The following is a 25,272-nucleotide window of genomic DNA, read 5'->3' on the forward strand; positions in this document are numbered from 1 at the left end:
GAGGGCTGACGGGTCCTCTGTTTAATGTCTCATCCTAAAGATGGCACCACCAACAGTACAGGACTCCCTCAGCACTGCACTGAAGTGCTAGCCTAGATTATGTGCTCAAGTGTCTGGAGTGGGGCTTGAAATCAGTGTATAAAAGTTGTTTTACATTGTTTGCATTGAACAGATAAAGTAATGGAGAACCTGCTGGTATCAGTTGTAATGTTGACAGTTTTGTTGGCATCTGCAATTACATGTTTCCACTGGAAGGTAAATGAATAGCCTGGTTATCACCATTGAGCCTCATACTGTGCTACATAATGATATTGTGAGTCAGGACATTCAGATGGCATTTACATATGGAAGTCAGTTTAATTTCTGTTATTCCTATACAATAACAACATTACAGATCAGCAGTACTAATTTTGGTGAAATTACTGGGAAACATAAATAATGTGAAGCATTAATTGCCCCTAATTTAATTAAATAAAGCGTTGAGCTGCTTTTGACCCTCTCCGTCACTCTTATTAGATTTTGTCCAATTATCCTGACCTTCAATGTTGAACAAGTACTGAGTTTCTCAGTTACAGATGCCTGACCAATTGGCACCAGGAGACTCCTTTTTGTATTTGCAGATGAGTTCAACTTCAGTATGCTATCTCCCTTTCGTTTTCAAAAAAGAAAAGAGGGCATTGCTTTCAAATAAAGTGACAATTGCATGTCCAGTGAATTAATGAGTCTTCACTTTTCTGTTCTAACTAGTGGATTTCCCATGGTTTTGCCAACAGAAGATCAGAGCAAAGTGATGCTGTAGGTATAGATATGGAGGTCTGCAGCTTCCAGAGCTTATAAGACTCGGTTTTAGTGGTAGAAGTCTATGGCTGCACTGTGACTGTGTGTCATAGATGATGATGTCCAAATTGGGAGTGCGTGGCATACATAACAGATGAAATAAATTGTAAATTTACTGGTGAGTGCAGAACTAGTGTTACTTGACCCTAGGCTGCTTTCTAGCTGCTGAATGATGTTTGACTGACTTATTAGTACGTCTGTTGCAAATGAATGTGTATTTTTTTTTGGTATCTGCCGAATGTTTGTTTTATTACGAACTGTTTTCACATGCTGTATTTAAGGAGTTTGAAAGTGATGATGGAGTTTTAAATCTGCTCCCATTGAAAACTAAATAGTTGGTTCTAAAAATGAAATGGCAGAGAAAAGGGGCATGATTTTAAATGGGAAAAACAGGTGGGTTGGGGCAGGGGGGGCAGTAAAAAATTTTTAAATCTAAAACCCACCCACTTCTGGTTTTCATAGAGGCAGGACGAGAGGCGGGCGACCAACCTGCTCTTAGGAGACGGGTCAATCAGTAAAAGCTTTCAAGGAGGCTGCGGGCCTCTATTTTGACAGGCTTTTTATTTTTAACCCATGGGGGCTGGGATTCCCGGGCCTTCTACTTCACGCTATGTGAGAGGAGGCGAGAAGGCCCAAAATTGCCTTTATAGCACAGCTTGGTTTTTTTTACTCATTCATGGGATGTGGGCGTCACTGGCAAGGCCAGCATTTATTGCCCATCCCTAATTGCCCTTGAAAAGGTTGAACCTTCTTGAACCGCTGCAGTCCATGTGGTGAAGGTTCTCCCACAGTGCTGTTAGGAAGGGAGTTCCAGGATTTTGACCCAGCGACGATAAAGGAACGGTGATATTTTTCCAAGTCAGGATGGTGTGTGACTTGGAGGGGAACGTACAGGTGGTGTTGTTCCCATGTGCCTGCTGCCCTTGTCCTTCTAGGTGGTAGAGGTCGCGGGTTTAGGAGGTGCTGTCGAAGAAGCCTTGGCGAGTTGCTGCAGTGCATCTTGTAGATGGTACACACTGCAGCCACAGTGTGCCAGTGGTGAAGGGAGTGAATGCTTAGGGTGGTGGATGGGGTGCCAATCAAGCAGGCTGCTTTGTCCTGGATGATGTTGAGTGTTGTTGGAGCTGCACTCATCCAGGCAAGGGGAGAGTATTCCATCTCACTCCTGACATGTGCCTTGTAGATGGTGGAAAGGCTTTGGGGAGTCAGGAGGTGAGTCACTCGCCGCAGAATACCCAGCCTCTGACATGCTCTTGTAGCCACAGTATTTATGTGGTTGGTCCAGTTAAGTGACCCCCAGGATGTTGATGGTGGGGGATTTGGCGATGGTAATGCCGTTGAATGTCCAGGGGAGGTGGTTAGACTCTCTCTTGTTGGAGATGGTCATTGCCTGGCACTTGTGTGGTGCGAATGTTCCTTGCCACTTATCAGCACAAGTCTGGATGTTGTCCAGGCCTTGCTGCATGCGGGCTCAGACTGCTTCATTATCTGAGGGGTTGTGAATGGAATTGAACACTGCAGTCATCAGCGAACAGCCCCATTTCTGATTTTATGATGGAGGTAAGGTCATGGATGAAGCAGGAGTGCTTCCCCCAGGCCCAACAAGACTACCTGCAGCAACCCACCGCCGCCTCAACCAGGATCTCCGACACCGCCCCACGCTCTCCGACACCGCCCCACGCTCTCCGACACCGCCCCACGCTCTCCGACACCGCCCCAAGCTCTCCGACACCGCCCCACGCTCTCTGATTCCCCCCCCCTTCACGATCTGTGACCCCCAACCCCAACCCCCCCCCCCCCCCCCCCCGTGATATTGAAATATTGCAGTTTATAGAAAGGATAAATGCTCAGTGATGTTTTGATGGTATGGCAGTCGGATTTGGTGGTTTCTGCTGCCAGAAGGGAAAGGATGAAAGGCCACTTGAACAGTAAGCTAGGGCCAGGGTGCAGCAAGTTAAATACTCTTTAGTTTAACCCCACTCCCTTCCCAAAATCATTTGAATCAATAACTGAATCCTATTCCTTTCAGGGAACATGACTCCAACCATATCTGAGGAGAGGCCTTTTAAAGCACTAATTACTTGTGAAAAATTACAGTCACATTCCCCTCTTGTCTGATCTCCACCTGCATTTTCCTTCCTTTGCTTTTTGCCTGCCACTTCTCCTCCTCCCTCACACCTACATACAACATAGGAACATAGGAACAGGAGTAGGCCATTCAGCCCCTTGTGCCTGCTCCGCCATTTGATAAGATCACGGCTGATCTGTGATCTAACTCCATATACCTGCCTTTGGCCCATATCCCTTAATACCTTTGATTGCCAAAAAGCTATCTATCTCAGATTTAAATTTCGCAATTGAGCTAGTATCAATTGCCGTTTGTGGAAGAGAGTTCCAAACTTCTACCACCCTTTGTGTGTGGATGCAAAGGCTAGCAAATATTTCAAACTATTTTCAGCCTTTTAGATGGGTTTAATGTTTTTTACCCCATATGTAGCCCAGCAGCCTTCAAGAGCTACAGTCTTGTGATACTTTCCACAACCCTCCTACTCCCCCCCCCACCCCCCCCCCACCCCCCCCCCTCCCATGCTCCCCAGTGAACAAGCACAAGCTAGCTGGATGTGCATATTAATTATGCTAATGAGCCACCTTGAAATATAATCTGAGGTCAAACTCTGCTCTATTGTGTGAGTTGTTCAACAGCAGTGATCTAGTTCTGCTAATGGTACCGGGACTGGAAAATCAGCCCTTGTATTTTTATTGTGTGTCCAGCTATTTTCAGAAACGTTAGACTTTAAATATTCAATTCCTTTCACCATGTTACTGTGAAATCACAACTGTTGTTGATAACACCTTTGTTCTACTGCAAACTGGAAGTGGGGAATCACATGAAGTGTTTGGCAGCTTGCGAAATGAGAGTGAAGAATTATAGCCAGGGTTCTGGAGAGATCTTGAAAAATGCCTCAATTTCTAACTAAAACCTAGAATTTATGAGGGCAGTATAATAATTTATGTTGCTGGAGATTATAGTGATCCCATTTCAATTACTCCTTGTCTTGAGACATCCTAAGACCCTTTCAGATAATAATGAGATAACAGAATGGCAGGATCATTTGCATTGGGAGCAGAGGAGTGAGGAAGTTGATACAGTTGTAAACACTGTGATAAAAATAATTGATAAAAATAAAACCATTATATATAATAGATTTTTAAAAATATGCTATTAGGTGTAGAGTAGTGGGGATTATCTGAGCTCATTGCCCCAGTGACATTTAGTTGCAGTTACAACCATATAATTCATTCAGAATTAAATCATAGTGAGCAATGAAGGAAAATTCCTAACCTTAATGAATTGGTCAATCCTTTTTGTTTGCGATTCATTATCAGTATTTAAACCTGTAACATTGCCTTGATAATCTCTTAACAAGTGACAGCTACTTGGTATTTGACTTGTGCAGACAAGTATTGAATATAAAAGGCTTTTGTATGAATGATGAATTCTTTTATTTGGATCAGTTCTTATTAGAATTCCAGAAAGAGCAACCAGTAACAGTATTGTTACTGTTTTACTCTTCACAAGTGTCTGCTATAGCATATCAGACCAAGCTCATAAGTCAGAGTAAAGATAATGGAATCCTTACTCAAAGATATAATAGAAAAACATCTAGAAACTGAAAATATAATAAAGAATAGTCAGCACCAATTTCAAAAGGGAAGGTTATGCTTGACCAACCTTATTGAATTCTTTGAAGAAGTATCAGAAAGGGTAGACGAGGGTTATGCAGTAGATGTAATATATTTGGATTTTCAAAAAGCCTTCGATAAGGTACTGCATAGTAGACTCATGACTAGGTCAGAGCATGTGGAGTCAGAGAACAAGTAGCAGAATGGATAGCAAGCTGGCTACAAAACAGAAAACAGAGAATAGGGGTTAAAGGTAATTACTCTGACTGACAATAGGTGGGAAGTGGTGTTCCACAAGGATCGGTGCTGGAACCACTGTTGTTAACTATTTACATAAATGATTTAGACTTGGGAATTGGAAGTACAATTTCAAAATTTGGGGACAACCCCAAATTGGGGGTTATAGCTAATACTGAGGAGGACTGTGACAAAATACAGAAAAACATTAATAAACTTTCTGAATGAGCGTGTAATTGGCAAATGAATTTCAATATAGATAAGTGTGAGGTGGTACATTTTGGTAGGAAGAATAAGGAGGCCACATACTCCTTGGGAAAACAAGAGTCTAAATGAGGAACAAAGGGATCTGGGAGTACAGATACACAAATCACTAAAAGTAGTGATGCAGGTTAATGAGACCATAAAAAAGCAAACAAAGTGCTAGGGTTCATTTTTAGAGGGATAGAATTGAAAAGCAGAGAAGTTATGTTAAACTTGTATAGAACCTTGGTTAGACCACACTTGGAGTACCGTGAACAATTCTGGTCTCCATATTATAAAAAGGATATAGAGGCACTGGAGAAGGTGGAAAAAAAGATTTACTAGGATGATACCAGAACTGAGAGGTTATATGTATCAGGAAAGATTGAGCAGGCTGGGGCTTTTTTCTCTAGAAAAGAGAAGACTGATAGTGGTCTTTAAGATTATGAAAGGTAAACGTAGAGAAGATGTTTCCACTTGTGGGGGAGATCAGAACTAAGGGCCATAAATATAAGATAATCACTAATAAATCCAATAGGGAATTTAGGAGAAACTTCTTACCCAGAGAGTGGTTAGAATGTGGAACTCGCTACCACTAGGAGTAGTTGAGGTGACTAGCATAGATGCATTTAAGGGGAAGCTAGATAAACACATGAGGGAGAAAGGAATAGAAGGATATGTTGATAGGGTTAGATGAAGAAGGGTGGGAGCATAAAAACCAGCATGTTCATGTGGAGCTTGGATCTGTTGGGCCAAATGGCCTGTTTCTGTGCTGTACATTCTATGTAATTCTATGTAAAGTAAAAATGATGCTTGCCTTTTTTTTATAAAACTTTGTTCAGCTGGGCCTCACACTCTGGCCAAATAAGTCAGTGAAAATAATCAACTATCGGATGGTAGCAGTTGGAGAAGAGAAAGCAGCTATGTTTCTAGTTGTCTGGGATTTGGGAGTGGAGTCTGAATGCCAGTTTAATATATCAGGATGCAGCACCACTTCATGTTGTTCCTGTCTCAAACCAAGGTAGGCCAGTTTGGAGTTTGAGCAGAGTTGCTGAAATTTGAAGCATTTATTATTCCCAAAAGACAGCAGAATTAGTCCACAATTGCAACTCCAACTTTGTTGCACTAAAAAGAGAATAAAACTTGGGCATTGATCAATTGTTGAATGATCCACTTCCACTAAATAAATCAAACCAGTTCTCAGCACAGTATCAGAAAATTCAAAGATGGTAAAAAGCTCTTACTCTTTCCCTAGTGCAATAATTTATCTCCTTCATTGATCTCATCTGCAATCCAATCCTCTTCTCGTCTTCACCTTTCACTATCTGGTTTCTCATTTCTGCGATCTGCTGCATCTGGTGTTAAGCAACCGTTGTAAAGAACCACTTGGAAGTACATCATGACGTAGAAGCCAGATATTAATTTGACCCTGTGTCAAGCATCCATGAGGGAAGGGAGGAGAGAGAGAGACATAGATAGATAATACTGTTTGAAAGACAGAATTGTCTCTCGCTCTCTTTCCCTTTAGATGTTTCGTGCTCTCAGCAGCATATTTTAGTGATCCAAAATTACATAATTCCTTAGTTACCACAGGCATATTATGATACAAAAACCATCGGCTCTTTTTGAATTCAAATAGCCTATCCGCATGGACACGGTCGAGTCCTTTCATTATTTTAAAGATGTCAATCAAATCTCCCTGAAATTTGTGCTTTTCTGGAGTAAAAAGACCCAGCTCTCTCAGCCTATTGTGATATCTAAGGGCTTTAAAACTAGGTAACATTTCAGTAGCTCTCTTTTGAACCTTTTCTAGGGCCTCTATATCTGGGGACCAAAACTGGTTACAGTATTATAGATCAGGCCTAACCAAGGCCTTACAAGGGCACAATAGTGCTTTTTGTTTTATATTTGATAATCTTAATGATACATCTAAATACTCCATTATTCTAGCCTCGCAGCACCAATTGTGAACCTTTGAAGACCCCTGTACTATAACGCATATGTCTCTTTCCCGCTCAACAGACTATAGTTTGGAGCCCTGCATGGTATATACATGCATGGCATAAACTCTACCTACACCACATTTATCTAGAATAAATGTCATCAGGATCACATCTAGATCTGATTGTAGTCTTTTTTTCTCTCATCCAGTGTTCTAACACAAGCAAAAATCTTTGTGTTACCTGAGAACTTGCTGACAGTTTCCCCAACATCTTCCTCCAGATCATTAATATTGATAGTGAAGAGCAACAACCCTAACACCAATCCATACAGGACTCCTCTAATAACTGGACTCCAAGCAGAACCATTACCATTAATAATCCTCTGCCTATGAGAATGCAACCAATTCCTTATACAACCCAAGATCTACTTTCTTATCCCACAAAACTCCATCTTAGAAATTAGTCTAATAGATAGCTTTTTGGCAACCAAAGGTATTAAGGGATATGGGCCAAAGGCAGGTATGTGGAGTTAGATCACAGATCAGCCATGATCTTATCAAATGGCGGAGCAGGCACGAGGGGCTGAATGGCCTACTCCTGTTCCTATGTTCCTAGTCGATTGTGTGGCACCTTGTCAAAACCTTTTTGAAAATTCTAAAGGCTACCTTCATCCATCAACTAGTAACTTCCGCAAACAAATTCAGCTATGTTGATATGACATGACCTTCTTTTCCAGAAATGCAGTTGAGATAATAACCCCTTCTCTGCTAAGGTGGTCATACAGAGTGCCTTTAATGATCCCGTCCAGCAATTTGCCTATAACCAAGGTCAAGCTAATTGGTCTGTAATTTCCTGGTTCTGACTTCATGCCCTTTTGAATGTTGGCACCACAGTCGATGGGAACAATCCCTGACTCCAGTGAACTGTTCAATATCTAAGCAAGGGGCTTACTATGCACAGCTCCCCTTTCTCTAACCACCTTCAGCTGAATGACAACTGTACCAGCAGCCTGATCTGATTTGGGACCCCTTATTCTTTCCAGGATTACATCTCCATCCATTTTGACACTTAAAAATTCAGTGTCAACTGTACTTTGCATTAATGGCAATTGAACATAGTCTACCAGATTGAAGACTAATGCAAAGTAGCCATTTAAAACCTCGGTCATGTTCTGGGAGTTCACCTGAATCTGCCCTGAGGAATCCTATAACAGCCATATAACAGGGAGAGGTGAAGAGACTCGGTTAGTGAATTCCAAAGCTTGGGGCCTAGATGGCTGAAGGCACGGCCATCAGTGGTGGGGCGAAGGAAGTGGGAGAATGCACAAGAGGCCAGAGTTGGAGAAACGCAGAGTTCTTGGAGGTTGTAGGGCTGGAAGTGGTTACAGAGATAAGGAGGGGCAAGGCCACGGAGGGATTTGAACACGCGAATGAGAATTTTATAATCGCGACATTGGTGCACCAGGAGCCAATGTAGGTCAGCAAGCACAGAGGTGATGGTGAACAGGACATCCTGCGATCAGGATACCGACAGCAGAGTTTTGAATGAGCTCAAGTGTATGGAGCTTGGAAAATGGGAGGCTGGCCAGGAGAGCATTGGAATAGTCGAGTCTGGAGGTAACAAAAGCATGGATGAGGGTTTCAGCAGCAGATGGGCTGAGGCAGGAGCAGAAATGGGTGATGGTACGGAGGTGGAAGTAGGCAGTCTTTGTGTTTACAATACAAAATGCCAAATTTAAATAATATACATATAAAGCTGTTCCCAAGCAAATTTGTGGGTTTAAATGAAAAATGTTTTTTTGTAATTAAATGTACCCCCTCCAAGCTAAGTTAAAAATTAATTTAGTATAATTAAGGGCACATAAAAGCACTTCCCCTTCTCCCAGTTAAGTTATAAACTAATATATTTGCTGTGTGTGTTTCTATATCCAGTTTGTTTCTACTGTTGCATTTGCCTGTTTTGAATTGTTATAAACTAAGGAGTGCTTTAAATAAAAAGGAAGGTGGGTCTCTCTCAACTTCCTTTCCCCTTGAACAGAGTGCTGAAGAATTAGTCGACTTACAAAATAATAAAATGGCTGGATATAGTTAAAATTCGTAAGTCACTTGCACATTCCAGGAGCATTGCTGAATTGGGCCAGAAATTCAATTCATGAGATGCTGAATTTATTCACTATTTTAAGGCATTTGTGAGGCATCATTACACTTTGTAACTATAGTTAATTGTAAGCAAATTGCTCCAGTGCCAAAATCCCCCATCTTTTTCACCCCTTTGTTCTTTCAGCACTACTTGCTCATTAAAAATGGGCACTGCCAGGATTTTGTGGAATGTACAATTGACATACTCAAACAGAGATTCCAATGTTTGAACAGATCAAGAGAACTAAAGCTCTATGGCCTTGGCAGGGTGTCCAAAGTTATCTGTATGGTGAAATTATACAATGTACAGCAGATGCAAAGAAGGGAAACCATGCTGCAATAGGACCAAGATGGAGAGGAGGCAGCCAGAAAACCTAAGAAGAAGAGAATGAAGAAATGGTTGAGGGTGACGTGCAGCAGGAGGACTGGTGTATTAATCCTTGATTGGTAGCACATTTCTCTAACTCTGTAAATGTACTGTTAAAACAGTCCTATGGTCTCAATCACAATATACCATCCCCTTGAAAAACATGCTTGGTCCAATCAATACTGCCACTATCACCACGCATACCTATCAACCTGCCACTGTCTACATTTGTATATCTTTTCTGAAAATAAATCTCCACACTACATTCCAAAGAAGTGCAACCAGTTCAGTTTTGTGAATGTGCTCTTACTGTTTGGTTCCCCGGTGCTTGCCCTTGGTGAGGGAATATGATATGTGACATCTCCTACCTAATCTCATGCTCCTTCTAAGTGCTGCCTCAGTGACAGGAGTAAGTGTGTTGGCAGCCACCTTCTCTATTATGGGGGCCTCTTTACATGACTGGCACCACAGCTCTTTGTGCACGGTCCTGAGATTCCTCTGCTACTAGTTCCAGCAATTTGGCTCCAACCCTGGCCTGCTCCTCCTGTCCACTACCTGCCAATTCTTTGGTCCTTTGAGTGGAATGGCTGGGTTGGGCAAATGTGGAATTAATCTGAGAGCTAGGTGCCTCCTCGTATTGTGCCCTCGCTACTGGTTACTCTTTTGCAGATGGTCAGTGATCTGTGTAAGATCAGATCCTTGACCGTTCATTTAAATAATTGTAACATCATGCACAGCACATGCCCGTGTTGCCAATGGGCGAGGCTCCCTGCTGATTGTGCAAAGTCCGAAACGTCCCCCTAATAATCTATCTTACTCAGAGTGTAGTTTGGTAAATGATTTGGAACTATGAATTAAAATTAGTTAGATTACTGTTGGTCATAATCCATACAATCATAATGGCTAAGCTGATGGTGCATAATACATGATATGATTGGTATATATGGATAATTATCAACTCTAGTTGAAAGAACGGTATCACATTGATGCACAAAATAGTGTGAATATTTCGTATCAATAACATTGATTGATCTGTTATTAATGACATTAGTTCATCTATAGGCACTATTTCAGCAACTCAGTATAGAAGTAGAATACCCACACAACACCATGCTTAATCTTTCAAACCAGTGTTTTGTATGATTAATATTTGATGGACTACTTCACTACGGGTATGGAAATTTAATAAAATAAAAAATGAAAACATGGTTGGGAGGATGAGTGAGGGCACAAGACTGTGTGTAGATGTGAAGATTTCCTCTGTGCTTCATCTTCAAGGGAATTCTATGTGTCCATGACAGACATTTCGGAGGCACACTTATTTTCTTGGTGTACATGTTCAGCATTTGAAAATTTGAATCAGAAACAATATTTTGATAACCAAGTTTAGCCCAGGTTCAGTAGGTTACATGCTGTGAATCATATTTCTAATTCTGGTATTAAGATGCTTCGCAGCTCTTCAGTATTGTAAATGGAAGAGGGAAATTGGTTTCTGTGGCAATGACATTTGGCCCCGTAGGTGTGTAAGTTGGAACAGTTTTGCGTAGTAAGTGGGATGACTCAGTCCTTAAGTACATTTAGTTCAGGATGTACACCCTTCAGCTGAAAATGGTCATAGTGTATCTGACGCATGATAGGCAGGAGCATGTGGATTTATGTCCTGATGCAAATGTCAAGGCTCACATTTAACTTAATTAAAATTATTCCCACAGGGATATGTGGAAACCCCACTAAGCTGCTCCTTATAACCTGCGCTTTTCTGCTGATGTTCAAAGGTTAATTTAACATACGTTGAAATAGTCTGTTCTCACAAACTTCTATTATTGTAAATTGCTTTTAGAATTATTCGTATTTCCCCAACAAGATTTAAATTTCCTCTCCAATAGAATGTATTACCCAGTGAGTAGTCAATGTCCACTGCCACTTTTGAAATTTATCAATGAAGTATCACCTGCAAAAATAATTTAATGTGTATTTATCAAAATATTATAAATAGAACAGTATATAGAACAGTACAACACGCCTGATCCAGGATTTTGTGTTATTAAAGTTAAGAATTCTGATCACATTAATTTCCTGCAGTTTGTTTTCTATTCTGGTTTAGAAATTCTGCTGCAGGTGTTAAAGGGTTAAGAATACAATATATTTATATCTATAGTAGATTTTGAACTCTGCTTTACAATTAGAAAGTGATGCAGTAGCACTTCTGAATATCTTCTCACTTTGCAACAATGAACTGCTCAATGCTGAAATTACTAAATGTTTTGGGTAAATTTAACAGAAATTTCAGGATTTGATAAATTTGGTCAATTGGCCAGTGTTTTGCAATTATCATTGAGAAAGGGGTAATGGCTTATTCTTCCCATTGTAATAACCACTGTGACTGATCGGTTGATTAGTGCCTATCCATTATATATTAGCTACTCCTTCAGAATTACCCCTTAATGTGATTGTAACAAGAATATTTTAGTCTAAATCATCCTATAAAATGTTTCTCTCCTCCCATGATCTATATCAGTCTAGAGTTTTGGAAAAAATGGGACTGGTTTTCATTTAAAATGCCAAGTATCAGAATATAAAAGTGGAACCCAGGGGACCCAGGATCTAGTGATGGAGGAGCCTCAGCCCTTTGACCTTGTCCAATAGTTATGAGGTACTTGCTACCTGTGTGGATGAGAGCAAGGACTGCAGGGAGGATGGGCAAACTGACCACAGCACTGTGGTACAGAAGGCCATTCAAGTGAGGGGAGTAAAAAGGAATGTGGTAGTCATAGGGGATAGTATAATCAGAGGGACAGAGAGTGTTCTCTGCAGCCGTGACCAAGAGTCCCGAAGGCTGTGTTGCCAGGGTTAAGGACATCTCCTCGTGGCTGGAAAAGAACTTTGAGCATGAGGGGAAGGATCCAGTTGTCGTGGTCCACGTAGGAACCAACGACATGGGTAGAACGAAGAATAAGGCTCTGCTGAGACACTTTGAGGAGCTAGGGTCTAAATTAATTAGCAGAACCTCAAAGGTAATAATCTCTGGATTACTACCTGAACCACGTGCAAATTGGCATAGGGACAAACAGATCAGAGAGTTAAATGCATGGCTCAAAGAATGTTGTGGGAGGAACGGGTTTCGATTCATGGGGCACTGGCGCCAGTACTGGGGAAAGAGGGAGCAGTTCCGATGGGACGGGCTCCACTTAAACCGGGCTGGGACCGGCATCCTGGTGAATCAAATAACTAGAGCTGTAGATAGGGCTTTAGACTAAAAAAGGGGAGGAGGAAGGGTCAGGTGAGGGTAAATTTAGAAATCTAATGAGAAAAGTTAAGACAATAGAACAATGTAGTTACTTGGGTAAAGAAAAGCAGAGTGTGGCAGGAAGGGACAAAGAGTTTACCAATAATAGTAACAACAAATAAGGCCAAAGCAGGAAAAAATGGTTAAAAAGTCAAAATTAAAGGCTCTTTATCTGAATGCACAATGCATTCGTAACAAGATAGATGAATTAATTGCACAAATAGAGATAAATGAGTTTGACCTAATAGCCATTACAGAGACATGGTTGCAAATGACCAAGGTTGGGAACTAAATATTCCAGGGTACATGACATTTAGAAAAGACAGGCAGAATAGAAAAGGAGAGGGGATAGCCCTAATAATAAAGGATGACATAAGGCCAGTGGTGATAAAGGATCTTGGCTCGGAAGATCAGGAAGTAGAATCAATATGGGTGGAAATTAGAAATAACAAGGGGCAGAAAACACTGGTGGGAGTAGTTTATAGGCCACTTAATAGTAGCAATACCATTTGGACAGAGTATTAATCATGAAATAATAGGAGCTTGTAACAAAGGAAATGCAGTCGTCATGGGGGACTTCAATCTGCACATAGACTGGGCAAATCAAATTGGCAAAGGTAGATTGGAAGACGAGTTTATGGAATATATTCGTGATGGTTTCCCAGAGCAATACGCCATGTAACCAATCAGAGAACAGGCCATAAAAGATCTTGTATTATGCAATGAGATATAGGGTTAATTAGTAATCTCACTGTAAAAGAACTTCTGGGGAAGAGTGATCATAATATGATAGAATTTCACATTGAGTTTGAAAGTAACGTACATAAGTCAGAAACTAATGTCTTAAACTTAAATATGAGCGACGTGTTGTCAAAGGTAGATTGGGAAATTAAATTAAAGGGTTTGACAGTTGAAAAGCAATGGCAAACATTTAAAGAAATATTTCAAAATTCTCAACAAGTATACATTCCATTGAGAAATAAAAACTCCACGGGAAAAAGTGATCCACCTGTCCCAAACTAAAGACATTTAGGAAAGTATTAGATTGAAAGAAGAAGCCTATAATGTTGCCAAGAAGAATAATAAGCCTGAGGATTGGGAGAGTTTTAGAAAACAGCAAAGGGCGACCAAAAAATTGATTAAATGGGAGAAAATAGAATATGAAAGTAAACTAGCAAAAAATATAAAAACAGATTGTAAGAGCTTCTACAAGTATGTAAAAAGGAAGAGAGTAGCAAAAGTAAATGTTGGTCCCTTAGAGGCTGAGATAGGAGAAATTATAATGGAGAATCAGGAAATGGCAAATGTGTTAAACAAATATTTTGTATCTGTCTTCACAGTAGAAGATACAAAAAGCATTCCAAAAATAGTGGGGAACCAAGGGGTAAATGAGAGTGAAGAACTTAAAACAATTAATATCACTAGAGAAAAAGTACTGGACAAACTAATGGGACTAAAAGACAACAAATCTCCTGGACCTGATGACCTACATCCTAGGGTTCTAAAAGAGATGGCTGCAGAGATAGTGGTGCATTGGTTATGATTTTCCAAAATTCTCCAGATTCTGGAACGGTCCCAGTGGACTGGAAGGTATAAAATGTCACCCCACTATTCAAGAAGGGATGGAGAGAGAAAACAGGGAACTACAGGTCAGTTAGCCTGACATTGGTTGTTGTGAAAATGCTGGAATCCATTGTTAAGGAAGTGGTAACAGGGCACTTACAAAATTATAATATGATTAGGCAGAGTCAACACAGTTTTATGAAAGGGAAATTGTGTTTGACAAATTTATTTGAGTTTTTTGAGGATGTAACTAGCAAGGTAGATAATGAGGAACCAGTGGATGTAATATATTTGGAATTTCAAAAGGCATTCCATGAGGTGCCACATCAAATGTTTCTCTTAAGGTAAGGGCACATGGGGTTGGGGGTAAAATATTAGCATGGATAGAGGATTGGTTAACACAGAAAACAGAGAGTAGGGATAAACGGGTCATTCTCACGTTGGCAGTCTGTAACTAGTGAGGTGCCGCAAGGATCATTGCTGGGGTCTCAGCTGTTGACAATCTATATTAATGACTTAGATGAAGGGACCGAGTGTCATGTATCCAAGTTTGCTGACTGTACAAAGCTAAGTTGGAAAGTAAGCTGTAAGGAGAACACAGAGTCTGCAAAGGGATATAGACAGATTAAGTGAGTGGGCAAGAAGGTGGCATATAAGAGTATAATGTGGGGAAATGTGAGGTTATTCACTTTGGTAGGAAGAATAGAAAAACAGAATATTTTTTAAATGTTGAGAAGCTATTAAATGCTGGTGTTCAGAGAGACGTGGGTGTCCTCGTACAAGAAACACAAAAAGTTAGTATACAGGTACAGCAGGCAATTAGGAAAGCAAATGGCATGTTGGTCTTTATTGCAAGGGGGTTGGAGTACAAGAGTAAGGAAGTCTTATTACAGTTGTACAGGGCTTTAGTGAGACCTGACCTGGAGTACTGCATACATTTTTGGTCTCCTTATCTAAGGAAGGATGTAATTGCCTTGGAGGCGGTGCAACAAAGGTTCACAATATTAATTCCTGGGATGAGAGTGTTGTCCTATGAAGAGAGGTCGAGTAGAATGGGCCTGTATTCTCTGGAGTTTAGAAGAATGAGAGGTGATCTCATTGAAATATTTAAGATTATGAGGGGCTTGACGGGGTAAATGCTGAGAGATTGTCTCCTGGCTGGAGAGTCTAGAACTAGGGAGCAGGATAAGGGGTCAGCCACTCAAGACTGAGATCAGGAGGAATTTCTTCACGCAGGGGGTTGTGAATCTTTGGAATCCTCTACCCCAGAGGGCTGTGGATTCTGAGTCATTGAATATATTCAAGGCTGAGATAGATAGATTTTTGGACTCTAGGGGAATCAAGGGATATAGGGACCGGGTGGGAAAGTGGAGTTGAGGTCAAAAATCAGCCATGATCTGATTGAATGGCGAAGCAGGCTTGAGGGGCTGTATGGCCTAGTCCTGCTCCTATTTCTTATGTTCTTATGTAAAAGTGGTATCAACTTTGCTGAAAAAATCAGGTAAAGCTTGAAACAGATGCAGAATTCTGTCATACCTCAAACAGCAACAATTCTATCATTTTTTTCAATAACTTCAGTTTTATGTAATATATGTGTATATAGGGTAATTGTGGTCGGTTTTGAACTATTTAGATTTACGGTGCCAACTATGATAGAAAGTGAAGATTCAATGCGAAGGTGTGTACAAGGCTCTGGCAAGGTACTTTGATCTGCAGATTAGCCAGAATGCAGGAGCTTTGTCCTGGGGCTAATTAAATTAAGCACATCCAAAACATTAATTAGGTACATAAGGCCAAGGCAAGGTATAAAAGACAACTCATTTTTGAACTGGCTTGATTCAGAGGACTATTCAGAGGCCTGTTGATGCAGGGAATATATACAATTTCAGTTAATTTTTTAGTGGTGGTTAAGGTGACAGCTGGATTGTGTGCAGTGAGCCTTACCCATGCGCAAGCATCACATCGGGGCCTCTATAAAATCCAGTGCCGTCCAAAGCTCTTACAGATTATCAGACTTTGTAAGAGTTACACTTTGAAGATGATTTTAATCTCTTGTAGACTGAATCTATCTTTGCTGTTTTAGGGTATCTGTTTTGTTGTGTTTCTGCTTTTGTGCAATCATTTTTCATGTAAATGATTTTCCATTGGTTTTAGCCTAAACACAGCAATCTGATGGAGGGATGTATTTTTTTCCATCTTTTGGAGTGAACAGAAGGTGGTAGGCAGCCCATAATGACCTGGTGCAAAAGGGTAATTGTTAGCCCTGTGGCACACTATCCCATTGACATAAAACATAATGTTGCAAGTTTGTGATTTCCTAAGCGATGTGCGCCTGCAAATGGAAACTGCCTTTTTGCTGTAAAGTTAATGGGCTCTATTTTAGCACCCACTGGCGGGGGGGGCTCCGAAAATCGGGGAATCCCGGAGCAGGTCGGGAGCCCGGCTCCAACCCGCCCACTTCCGGGTTCCCCGTAGATGCGCTGACGTGCGCGCGCAGCCCCCGCATGTGGGACTCCCACAGGCAATTAAAGCCGGCGGGGTGCCACCTCCTCGGAGGGCGAACAGCATCACCAGCCTCGCCGGCCAAGCCGTCCACCTCTGACATGTGGAGCTCCACAACACAGTGCTGTGACACATCCACCTGCACAGCAGGAGGGAGGGCAACCGCAGAGAGAGATGCGTTTCAGGGGGCACTACCCTCGCCACAGGGTCCACAGACCGAGGCTCAGCTTCCTGGACCTCTCTGAGCAGCAGTGCACACGGAGGCTCAGAGTCACTTGACATGTAGTCGTGGACATCTGCAGCCTCCTTCATGCCGAGCTACTCCCGGCTGGCCCGAGCACCATCTTCTTACCTGTCGCTGTCAAAGTCACCACTGCCCTCAACAACTTCTCTGCATCCTTCCAGGGTGCCACTGGGGACATCGCCGACGTCTCAGTCGACTGCACAAAAGAGCCCTGCAAATACACCTACACCCACTCTGCAGTGACACAATGGGTGGCATCAGGTGTGGGTCTTCATTGTGATCCTCAGGAAAGGGCATTATTGCACAAACCAGACAAGATTCGCAAAGATGTGGCAGTAGTGGTGTCAATATAATATGTGATGTGAGTTGATCAGAAATTAAATATAAGTAAAAACCATGACAAACCCTCAAACACCCTTGTGCATCCCCTTCATGCTCACGACACGTTTACCTTACGCTTCCTACTGCACATATGTAATGCATGCCCTGTGGCTGCAGCACAGGTAGTGGCAGGTTGGGTGAGGCTGAATGTGAAAGAGATGCATCAGAGGGTGAGTATGAGATAGTGCCATGAGATTGTATGAGGATTGGGTTGAGTGGTAGTGGCAGGATGAGTACTGGCGAGGTGAGTAAGTGCAGGTAAGATGAGGATGAGGTTTGAGGGGTGATGTGACAGAGTAGTGTTGGCAGTGCAGAAGGAGATGTGGGGTGGGGGCGGTGATGTGGCAGACGGAGTAAGTGTACTCACTTTGGCTGACCTACTTAGGTGATTGCAGCGCCTCCTGCACTGTATGCAGGTGGGCGATATATTGGCGGTGCAGGTGACCCCCTCTGCCACCTCGAGCCAGGCCTTCTTGGTGGCAGAGGCAGGCCACTTCCTCCCGCCTGCCGGGGGGAAGATCTCTGTTCTCCCCCTCCTCCTCACCCCGTCTAATGATACCTGGAGTGAGGCATCATTAAACCTGGGAGCAGCCTTTCCCCTGGGCTGCTCCATGCTGTAATTTTTCCTATTTGTTGCAGCATCTGTCAGTGGAGGACTGCCCCTTTAAATAGAGCTCCTCCAGCTGACAGACCTTACTGCGCATGCGCAGCCCGCCCGACGCGCAGATCAGCAGTGAGGAACCCGGAAGACCAGGTAAGTGAATCCAATTAGGCTGCGATCGCGGGCGGGGCAGACTGATTTTGCCAGGCGCGTTACCCATGCGCCCAATAGCCCCCCCCCCCGCCGCAAACCCACAGCCCTGGCAATATCGAGCCCAATGTGTTGGGAGGTGCCTCAAATGGTAACCAAACTTTCCTCTAATGCTTTGCAAATGCATAACTAATGAATTAATTTTATAATGGAAAACTTTGCATTGTTTGTATTTAATGTCATGATAGTGTCCCTGTTTCTGACAGGTGTCAGTTTGTTTCAGTTGGTAGGACTCTTGCCTTTGAGTCACAAGACTGCAGGTTTGAGCCCCACCCCAGGACTAACATGCATAATCTAGACTGATGCACCAGTGCAGTCCTGATTGAGTGTTGCACTGTTTGAGGTATTGTATTTCAGTTGAGATATTAAACCAAGGCCCTGTCTGCTTTTCAGTGTATGTTAGAAATTCCACTATGGTATTCAGAGCAGGAAGTCCTGCCAGTGTCCTGGACAACATTCTTGCTGCAACCATCACTATCAAAAAACAGATAGTCATAGGAACATAGGAACAGGAGTTGACCATTCAGCCCCTCGTGCCTCCTGCGCCATTCGATAAGATCATGGCTGATCTGTGATCTAACTCCATATACCTGCCTTTGGCCCATATCCCTTAATACCTTTGATTGCCAAAAAGCCATCTATCTCCGATTTAAATTTAGCAATTGAGCTACTATCAATTGCCATTTGTGGAAGAGAGTTCCAAACTTCTACCACCCTTTGTGTGTGGATGCAAAGGCTAGCAAATATTTCAAACTATTTTCAGCCTTTTAGATGGGTTTAATGTTTTTTACCCCATATGTAGCCCAGCAGCCTTCAAGAGCTACAGTCTTGTGATACTTTCCACAACCCTCCAAACTTCTACTACCCTTTGTGTGTAGAAATGTTTTCTAATCTCGCTCCTGAAAGGTCTGGCTCTAATTTTTAGACTGTGCCCCCTACTCCTAGAATCCCCAACCAGCGGAAATAGTTTCTCTCTATCCACCCTTTCCGTTCCCATTAATATCTTACATACTTCGATCAGATCACCCCTTAACCTTCGAAACTGCAGAGAACGCAACCCCAATTTGTGTAATCTCTCCTCGTAACTTAACCCTTGAAGTCCGGGTATCATTCTAGTAAACCTACGCTGCACTCCCTCCAAGGCCAATATGTCCTTCCGAAGGTGCGGTGCCCAGAACTGCTCACAGTACTCCAGGTGCGGTCTAACCAGGGTTTTGTATAGCTGCAGCATAACTTCTGCCCCCTTGTACTCTAGTCCTCTAGATATAAAGGCTAGCATTCCATTAGCCTTCATGATTATTTTCTGCACCTGTTCATGACACTTCAATGGATCTATGTACCTGAACCCATAGGTCCCTTTGGACATCCACTGTTTTTAACTTTTTACCATTTAGAAAGTACCCTGTTCTATCCTTTTTTGACCCAAAGTGGATAACCTCACATTTGTCTACATTGAATTCCATTTGCCACAGTTTTGCCCATTCACCTAATCTATCAATATTGCATTGTAATTTTATGTTCTCATCTACACTGCTTACAATGCCATCAATCTTTGTGTCATCGGCAAACTTAGATATGAATCTTTCTATGCCTTCATCTAAGTCGTGAATAAATATTGTGAATAATTGAGGCCCCAAGACAGGTCCCTGCGGGACTCCACTAGTCACATCCTGCCAGTGTGAGTACCTACCCATTATCCCTACTCTCTGTCGCCGTTCGTTCAGCCAACCTCCTAACCAAGTCCGTACTTTTCCCTCGATTCCATGGGCTTCTATCTTATCTATGTAATAAGAGTCACTGCCCTTGTATACAAAATGCTTCAGAACTTGGAAGCTGGTTGCCTGGCAATGACTGGGATTGCAATTTTTATCACTCCACAGGGGTCCTTGCACCTCAGGCTGAGGGGATTGAGGGGGTGGGAGCAATGGCAGCGGCAGTGGTGTTGGGGAGGAGGGAACTTGTGATCCAAACTTAGTCATTCCAAGGTAGTAGCAAATAATGAAATATATCTTGGAGATGCAGCTGGAGGATCTCACAGGTAAGTGAGCAACAGAACCACCTACTTTGGAGGCTAAACTTGGAAGACTCAGCAGTAAGTAAAATGTATAGTTTAATTATGACAGTAAAATCTCAGACCGGCATGATGGAAATAGGATGACAGAAGAAGCATGACAGAGACTTGTATGACAGAATAGTGTTATAGGAACTGTCAGTTGATGGAAAGTATGTACCTATGCAATCTCTCTCACTCACTCACTCACTCACTCACTCACACACACACACACAATAATGTATCTGGAAAATAGAGGGAAGGAAAATGCAAAATAACCACTTATTTTGTCATGAATTTAATTTAACAAAAGCTTTGGAGAAATCATCAGAAAAACTATCCTGGTTGCTGTGTTTAAGTTTCCATTTTTAAAAATTCCTCTCAGTAGTTTTATAAATATTCCCCTAGCACACATGATGTGATATAATTTTATTGTGCAGTAAAATAAGCTTACTTTTGTGCTCCCTAAACGAGTTAATATCTTTGAAGTCTTCAAGCCCTTAATAAAACACTTTAGTATAATAAAGCTTTATGACAACCTCCTGCTATCATTGTTCTTATAACTTGAACTAAACCATTGTATTTAGAGGTTTCCAAAAATGAATCTGTTTGTAATTACAGTCTAAATAGCTTCACAAACTATATATGCGTAAGATATTGGTAATTAGTAGGCCAGAATGTTTTCCTTTTACTACTGGATTTGGGCTCAGATCCAGCCCAGGGTAAAAGGATAAACGTCTTCTCTGTTGATGAGGTCTTTCAGTATTTGATGGTGCATTTAGTGAGCAGCATTCCCAATGAATTCAGGTCAATCATTCAAAGGCACTAATTCCTGTTGATAAACCACCACTTATATTATGAAATCATTTTATCATCGTGGGGCAAAAAGCATCGGGACCACAGTGGAAAAACACGTGGCCAGGAATTTCCTCGGCGCTGCTCCTACTCCACCACCGCAACTTTGCCAGAAGTGCGGTGGAATGGGAGCACTTCAAGGAAATTCCCTGCCTTAGTTGCTCTTTACAACAACAACCATTAAACAACTACGGATATAGCACCTGTAATGTGGAAAAAAACATCCCAAGGCACTTCAGAGGCTCAAAATAAAAACACCGAGCCAAGGCGGAGATATTAGGAGGGGTGACCAAAAGGTGGGTTTTAAGGAGGGTCATAAAGGAGGAGAGGTCGATGGAAAGATGGAGGGAGTTAAGGAGGGAATTCCAGTACAAGGGAAGTGGCTGGAAGCACGGCCACCAGTGATGGGGCAAAAGCCGAGGGATTAATTCCTGATTCTGTCCAAACTGTAGTGCAAAGGGATTTATCTTCCATGGTGTTATACTTTTTTTCAAAAAGAAATTTGAAAAATAAAATGTTTAAATAAACTGTCCATCTATATGAGCTACAGTTTTCAGATTTTTACATTCAATTTTTTTTTAAGTTAATCGCATTCTGAAATCTGATACTATAGTGTTTAACTCTCAGTATTCAGATTAACCTAAACTTGACCTTAATACCACCAGATTGTTATAAAAATGCTCATAGAAGCATATCCCATTGAAGTTGACCCTGTAGGAGGAGCTTCAAAGAAGAGAATGAGAAGGGAGAATTGCACGAACATTTACTTTGCTCCAACTGACAGGAAATCCTTAAGAAATTTAGGCTCAACAAACAATCTCTGAATGAAATATTTTCATGAAAGCAAAGTATACAAACATATTGCTATCATTTCTACTCCATTCCTCAGTGCTGTTAAAGTGTCAGCAAGCAAAAACGGTAATGCTACTTGTCTCATTAATATACAATCTACTGATGAATCAGGCATTATGGGTACATATCTAAAGTAAAACTAGATTACAAATCCTAATAAATACACATATTATATGGGCCAGACCTTAATTGAAAGCAACGTAGAATAATCTTTATCCTGACATCTATATGCAGAATAGAAACTGTTATTTACCAAAATACACATATGTATGTACATATGAAAAGTCCACTCCATCCAAACATGGTGCAGCCACCTACACCATTGACCCACCTTCCTAGTTTACAATCTCCTGGGGGAGGCAAAAAACCTGAGACCAATTTAAGAAAAAACAAAACTGGAGAGTGGAGTTCCAAAAATAAAAGAATTTAATTGTCAAACAATTTGGAAACGGTAAGTCTATTTTTACATACTGTAAATAAAATATAAAATTTGTACTTTCCTTTGACTTCCCCCCCCCCCCACTTTTTGACAACAGCATCTCAAGGTTTTGCATATCTTGTAGAGTGCTATCCAGTCTCAATAGTATTTCTTGTCTCTCAAAATGCCAACAAGGCTGGACATTCTTTGACATCTGTAACAGGACATCCAAAGGTTACAATGGGACATTCCCTGGCCATGGTAGCTGAAATGCCTCTGTCACTTACAGGAGACTGTTTGTCTTCTTAGAGATTCCCAGATCTGACATCTTTGTGCTGGCTGTATGAAACTTCAGGCTGTTTCAGTTGCAGTAGGCATCTCGTTCTGACAGTAGAGTAATGGTGGTGGTACTAGGGTACTACCGCTCCCATTTCAAAAAAATACTATGGTGGATGTCTTGAAGCTTTTGATCGGATTTATAGTTTTAAAAGCACTAGAAAGCTTGACATTGTCTGGAAGGATATTAAACAGTTGTTTGCTAAGGGTATCAAGGGATATAGAGCAAAGGCGGAAAAATGGAGCTGATGTGCAGATCAGCCATGATCTAATTTAATGGCAGAGCAGGGCCGAGGGGCTGAATGGCCTACTTCTGTTTCTAATGTTACTATGTTGCTAATCAGCTCAGAAGAAACGGAATGAGTTGCACAAAATAAATATAAATAACAATGGTCGACAAAATTTGATGCAAACAAGTGTAAAATATTCCACTTAAAGAGGAAGAATAAGCAATATGCATACTCCAGAAACGCCGTTGAAATAGTCAAGAATGAAGCTGAAGAGATCTAAGAGTCTTAGTCTCATGCTAAACATGTTCAATCAAATGTAGAGAGTAGCTATCAACAAAGCAAATAGAATGTTGAGCTACATAGCTAAAACAGTAGACTATAAGTCAGAGGAAACTGTGATTAAACTGTTCAGTGCTCTGCTCATGCTACCCTGGAGTACAGCATCCAGTTCTGGTTGTTAAGAAACAAGGGAGACATTGGGGACGATTTTAGCATCGAAAAATGGGTGGGTTGGAGGCATGGTGGAGCATTGAAAATCGCAACCATTTCAGACCCGCCTCCAACCCGTCCATTTCCGGTTTTCACCAGGGCGGGACGAGGGGCAGGGAACCAATCTGCTCCCAGGAGGCAGGCTGGTGACTAAAACCTTTCAAGGAGACTGCAGGCCTCCACTTTCACAGATTTTGCAATTTCAATCCCTGGGGGTCGGGATTCCCAGGCCTTCTCCTTCATGCCACGTGAGAGGAGACGAGAAAGTCCGAAACTGCAGGTAAGTGCCTTCCTGGCACAGCTTGTGGGCCTGGAGGAGCAGGAGTGCTTCCCCCAGGCCCAACAAACCTACCTGCAGTGACCACCCAACGATCGTGGACCCCTCCCCCCCCCCCCCCACTGAACTCCGGCCCCACCCCCAACGATCGCGGACCCCTGCAATGACCTCCGACCTCCCCCCAACGTTCGCAAACCCCCGCGATGACTCCCAATCCCGACAACCCCCCGTGACTGACCCCCGATCTCTCCACTCATGACTGACTCCCCCGTGCCCATCAGTGCCCCATGCCCACCCATGCCCGCCATGTCCACCCCCCCCCCATCCCCCATCCATGCAATCAAAGACTTACCTGAGGACTTACCTTTTCACGTCTTCTCCCTGGTTGCTCTCCAGTCTGACTGAGGCCAGCTTGTCGATCAGGTCAGCCAGTCGGACGGCAAACCAACAAAAAAAAGGTCGTCCTTAAGTCAAAATCATAAGGACGTCCGGGAAACCAATACTTCCAGGTTTCCCGTCTACAATTTGACCCCCCAGCCCCCTTCCTGGCTCGGGGTCTAAATAATGCCCTTTGTTTCAAACACTAGAGGTAGTGCAGAGAAGAGCCACGTGGCTGATCGCTGGTGTCAGGGTCCTGAGTCATGAGGAAAGACTGAAGAAGCTTTGGCTTTTCAGCCTGGAAAGGAGACATCGGTGAGGTGATCTTATAGAAGATAGTATGTAAGATAGGTAAACATATGGAAAATGTAAATCCAGAACATGACTTTAAATTAAACTGCAAGAGTATGACAATGGAACGTAGGTTCAAACTAGCAAAAGGCAAATTTAAGTCTGATATCAAGAAATTCTTTTTAACACAGAATAATCAACACCTAAAACAGACTCCCAGATAGAGTGGTGAAGGCAAAAAAATGTTGGTATCATTTTAGAAACAATTGGATGCAGCAATGGCGGGACTGCAAGGTGCTTCTGGATGAATGAATTAAGATGCTGCCTGCCCTTCATTATCCATAATTATCTTGTGATGTTCTGAATATGGCCTTCATCACAAGTTATTGTTCTGTTCTGGTCCTGACCAGGGCATCATTCTTATCTGCAAAGGGCACAGCATTGCTGAGTGGCTGACTGCTGTGCTGATTCATTATTTGAGCCAGCTGCCATCAGTTATACAAAAGCTTTTAGCAACTCCAGACAAAAATGTTGGCTTCTGTCATCCAACGATCCGATGAATCGATCAATACTTCATACCCTAGCTGAATAAGTCATCAATCGTGCATCAGTGTTTATATCACTTTTTTTTTAACACAAGTGATAATTGTTTTTCAGTGGCAAACTGCATTTGGCTCAGCAGATTGTCATGTGATGCTGAGTCACAAGTTGCAGGTTATTGGTTGTCAGATTGCTAAGGGTTTTCAAGGGATGTTATCATATGTGTCACATTGTGCATCAAAAAGATCTTTAGGAGAAAGTTACCATTTACAGGCATATTTTCTCTGCGGTGATACCTTAATAGATTTTATATTTGAAAA

General features: G+C 42.1%; 1 protein-coding gene across 1 annotated transcript in view; it reads left to right on the top strand.

Annotated features, from left to right (window-relative positions):
• Positions 1-12,385: 12,385 nt before the first annotated feature.
• Positions 12,386-25,272, top strand: part of LOC137331138 (vesicle-associated membrane protein 2-like) — a 36,477-nt gene continuing 23,590 nt past the window's right edge. The window contains exon 1 of the mRNA XM_067994742.1: positions 12,386-12,463. Within this exon, the coding sequence (XP_067850843.1) occupies positions 12,386-12,463 (78 nt within the window). The remainder of the gene's footprint in view (positions 12,464-25,272) is intronic.

This window comes from Heptranchias perlo, chromosome 13, assembly GCF_035084215.1.
Source record: "Heptranchias perlo isolate sHepPer1 chromosome 13, sHepPer1.hap1, whole genome shotgun sequence".
In the NCBI taxonomy this organism is placed as follows: domain Eukaryota; kingdom Metazoa; phylum Chordata; class Chondrichthyes; order Hexanchiformes; family Hexanchidae; genus Heptranchias; species Heptranchias perlo.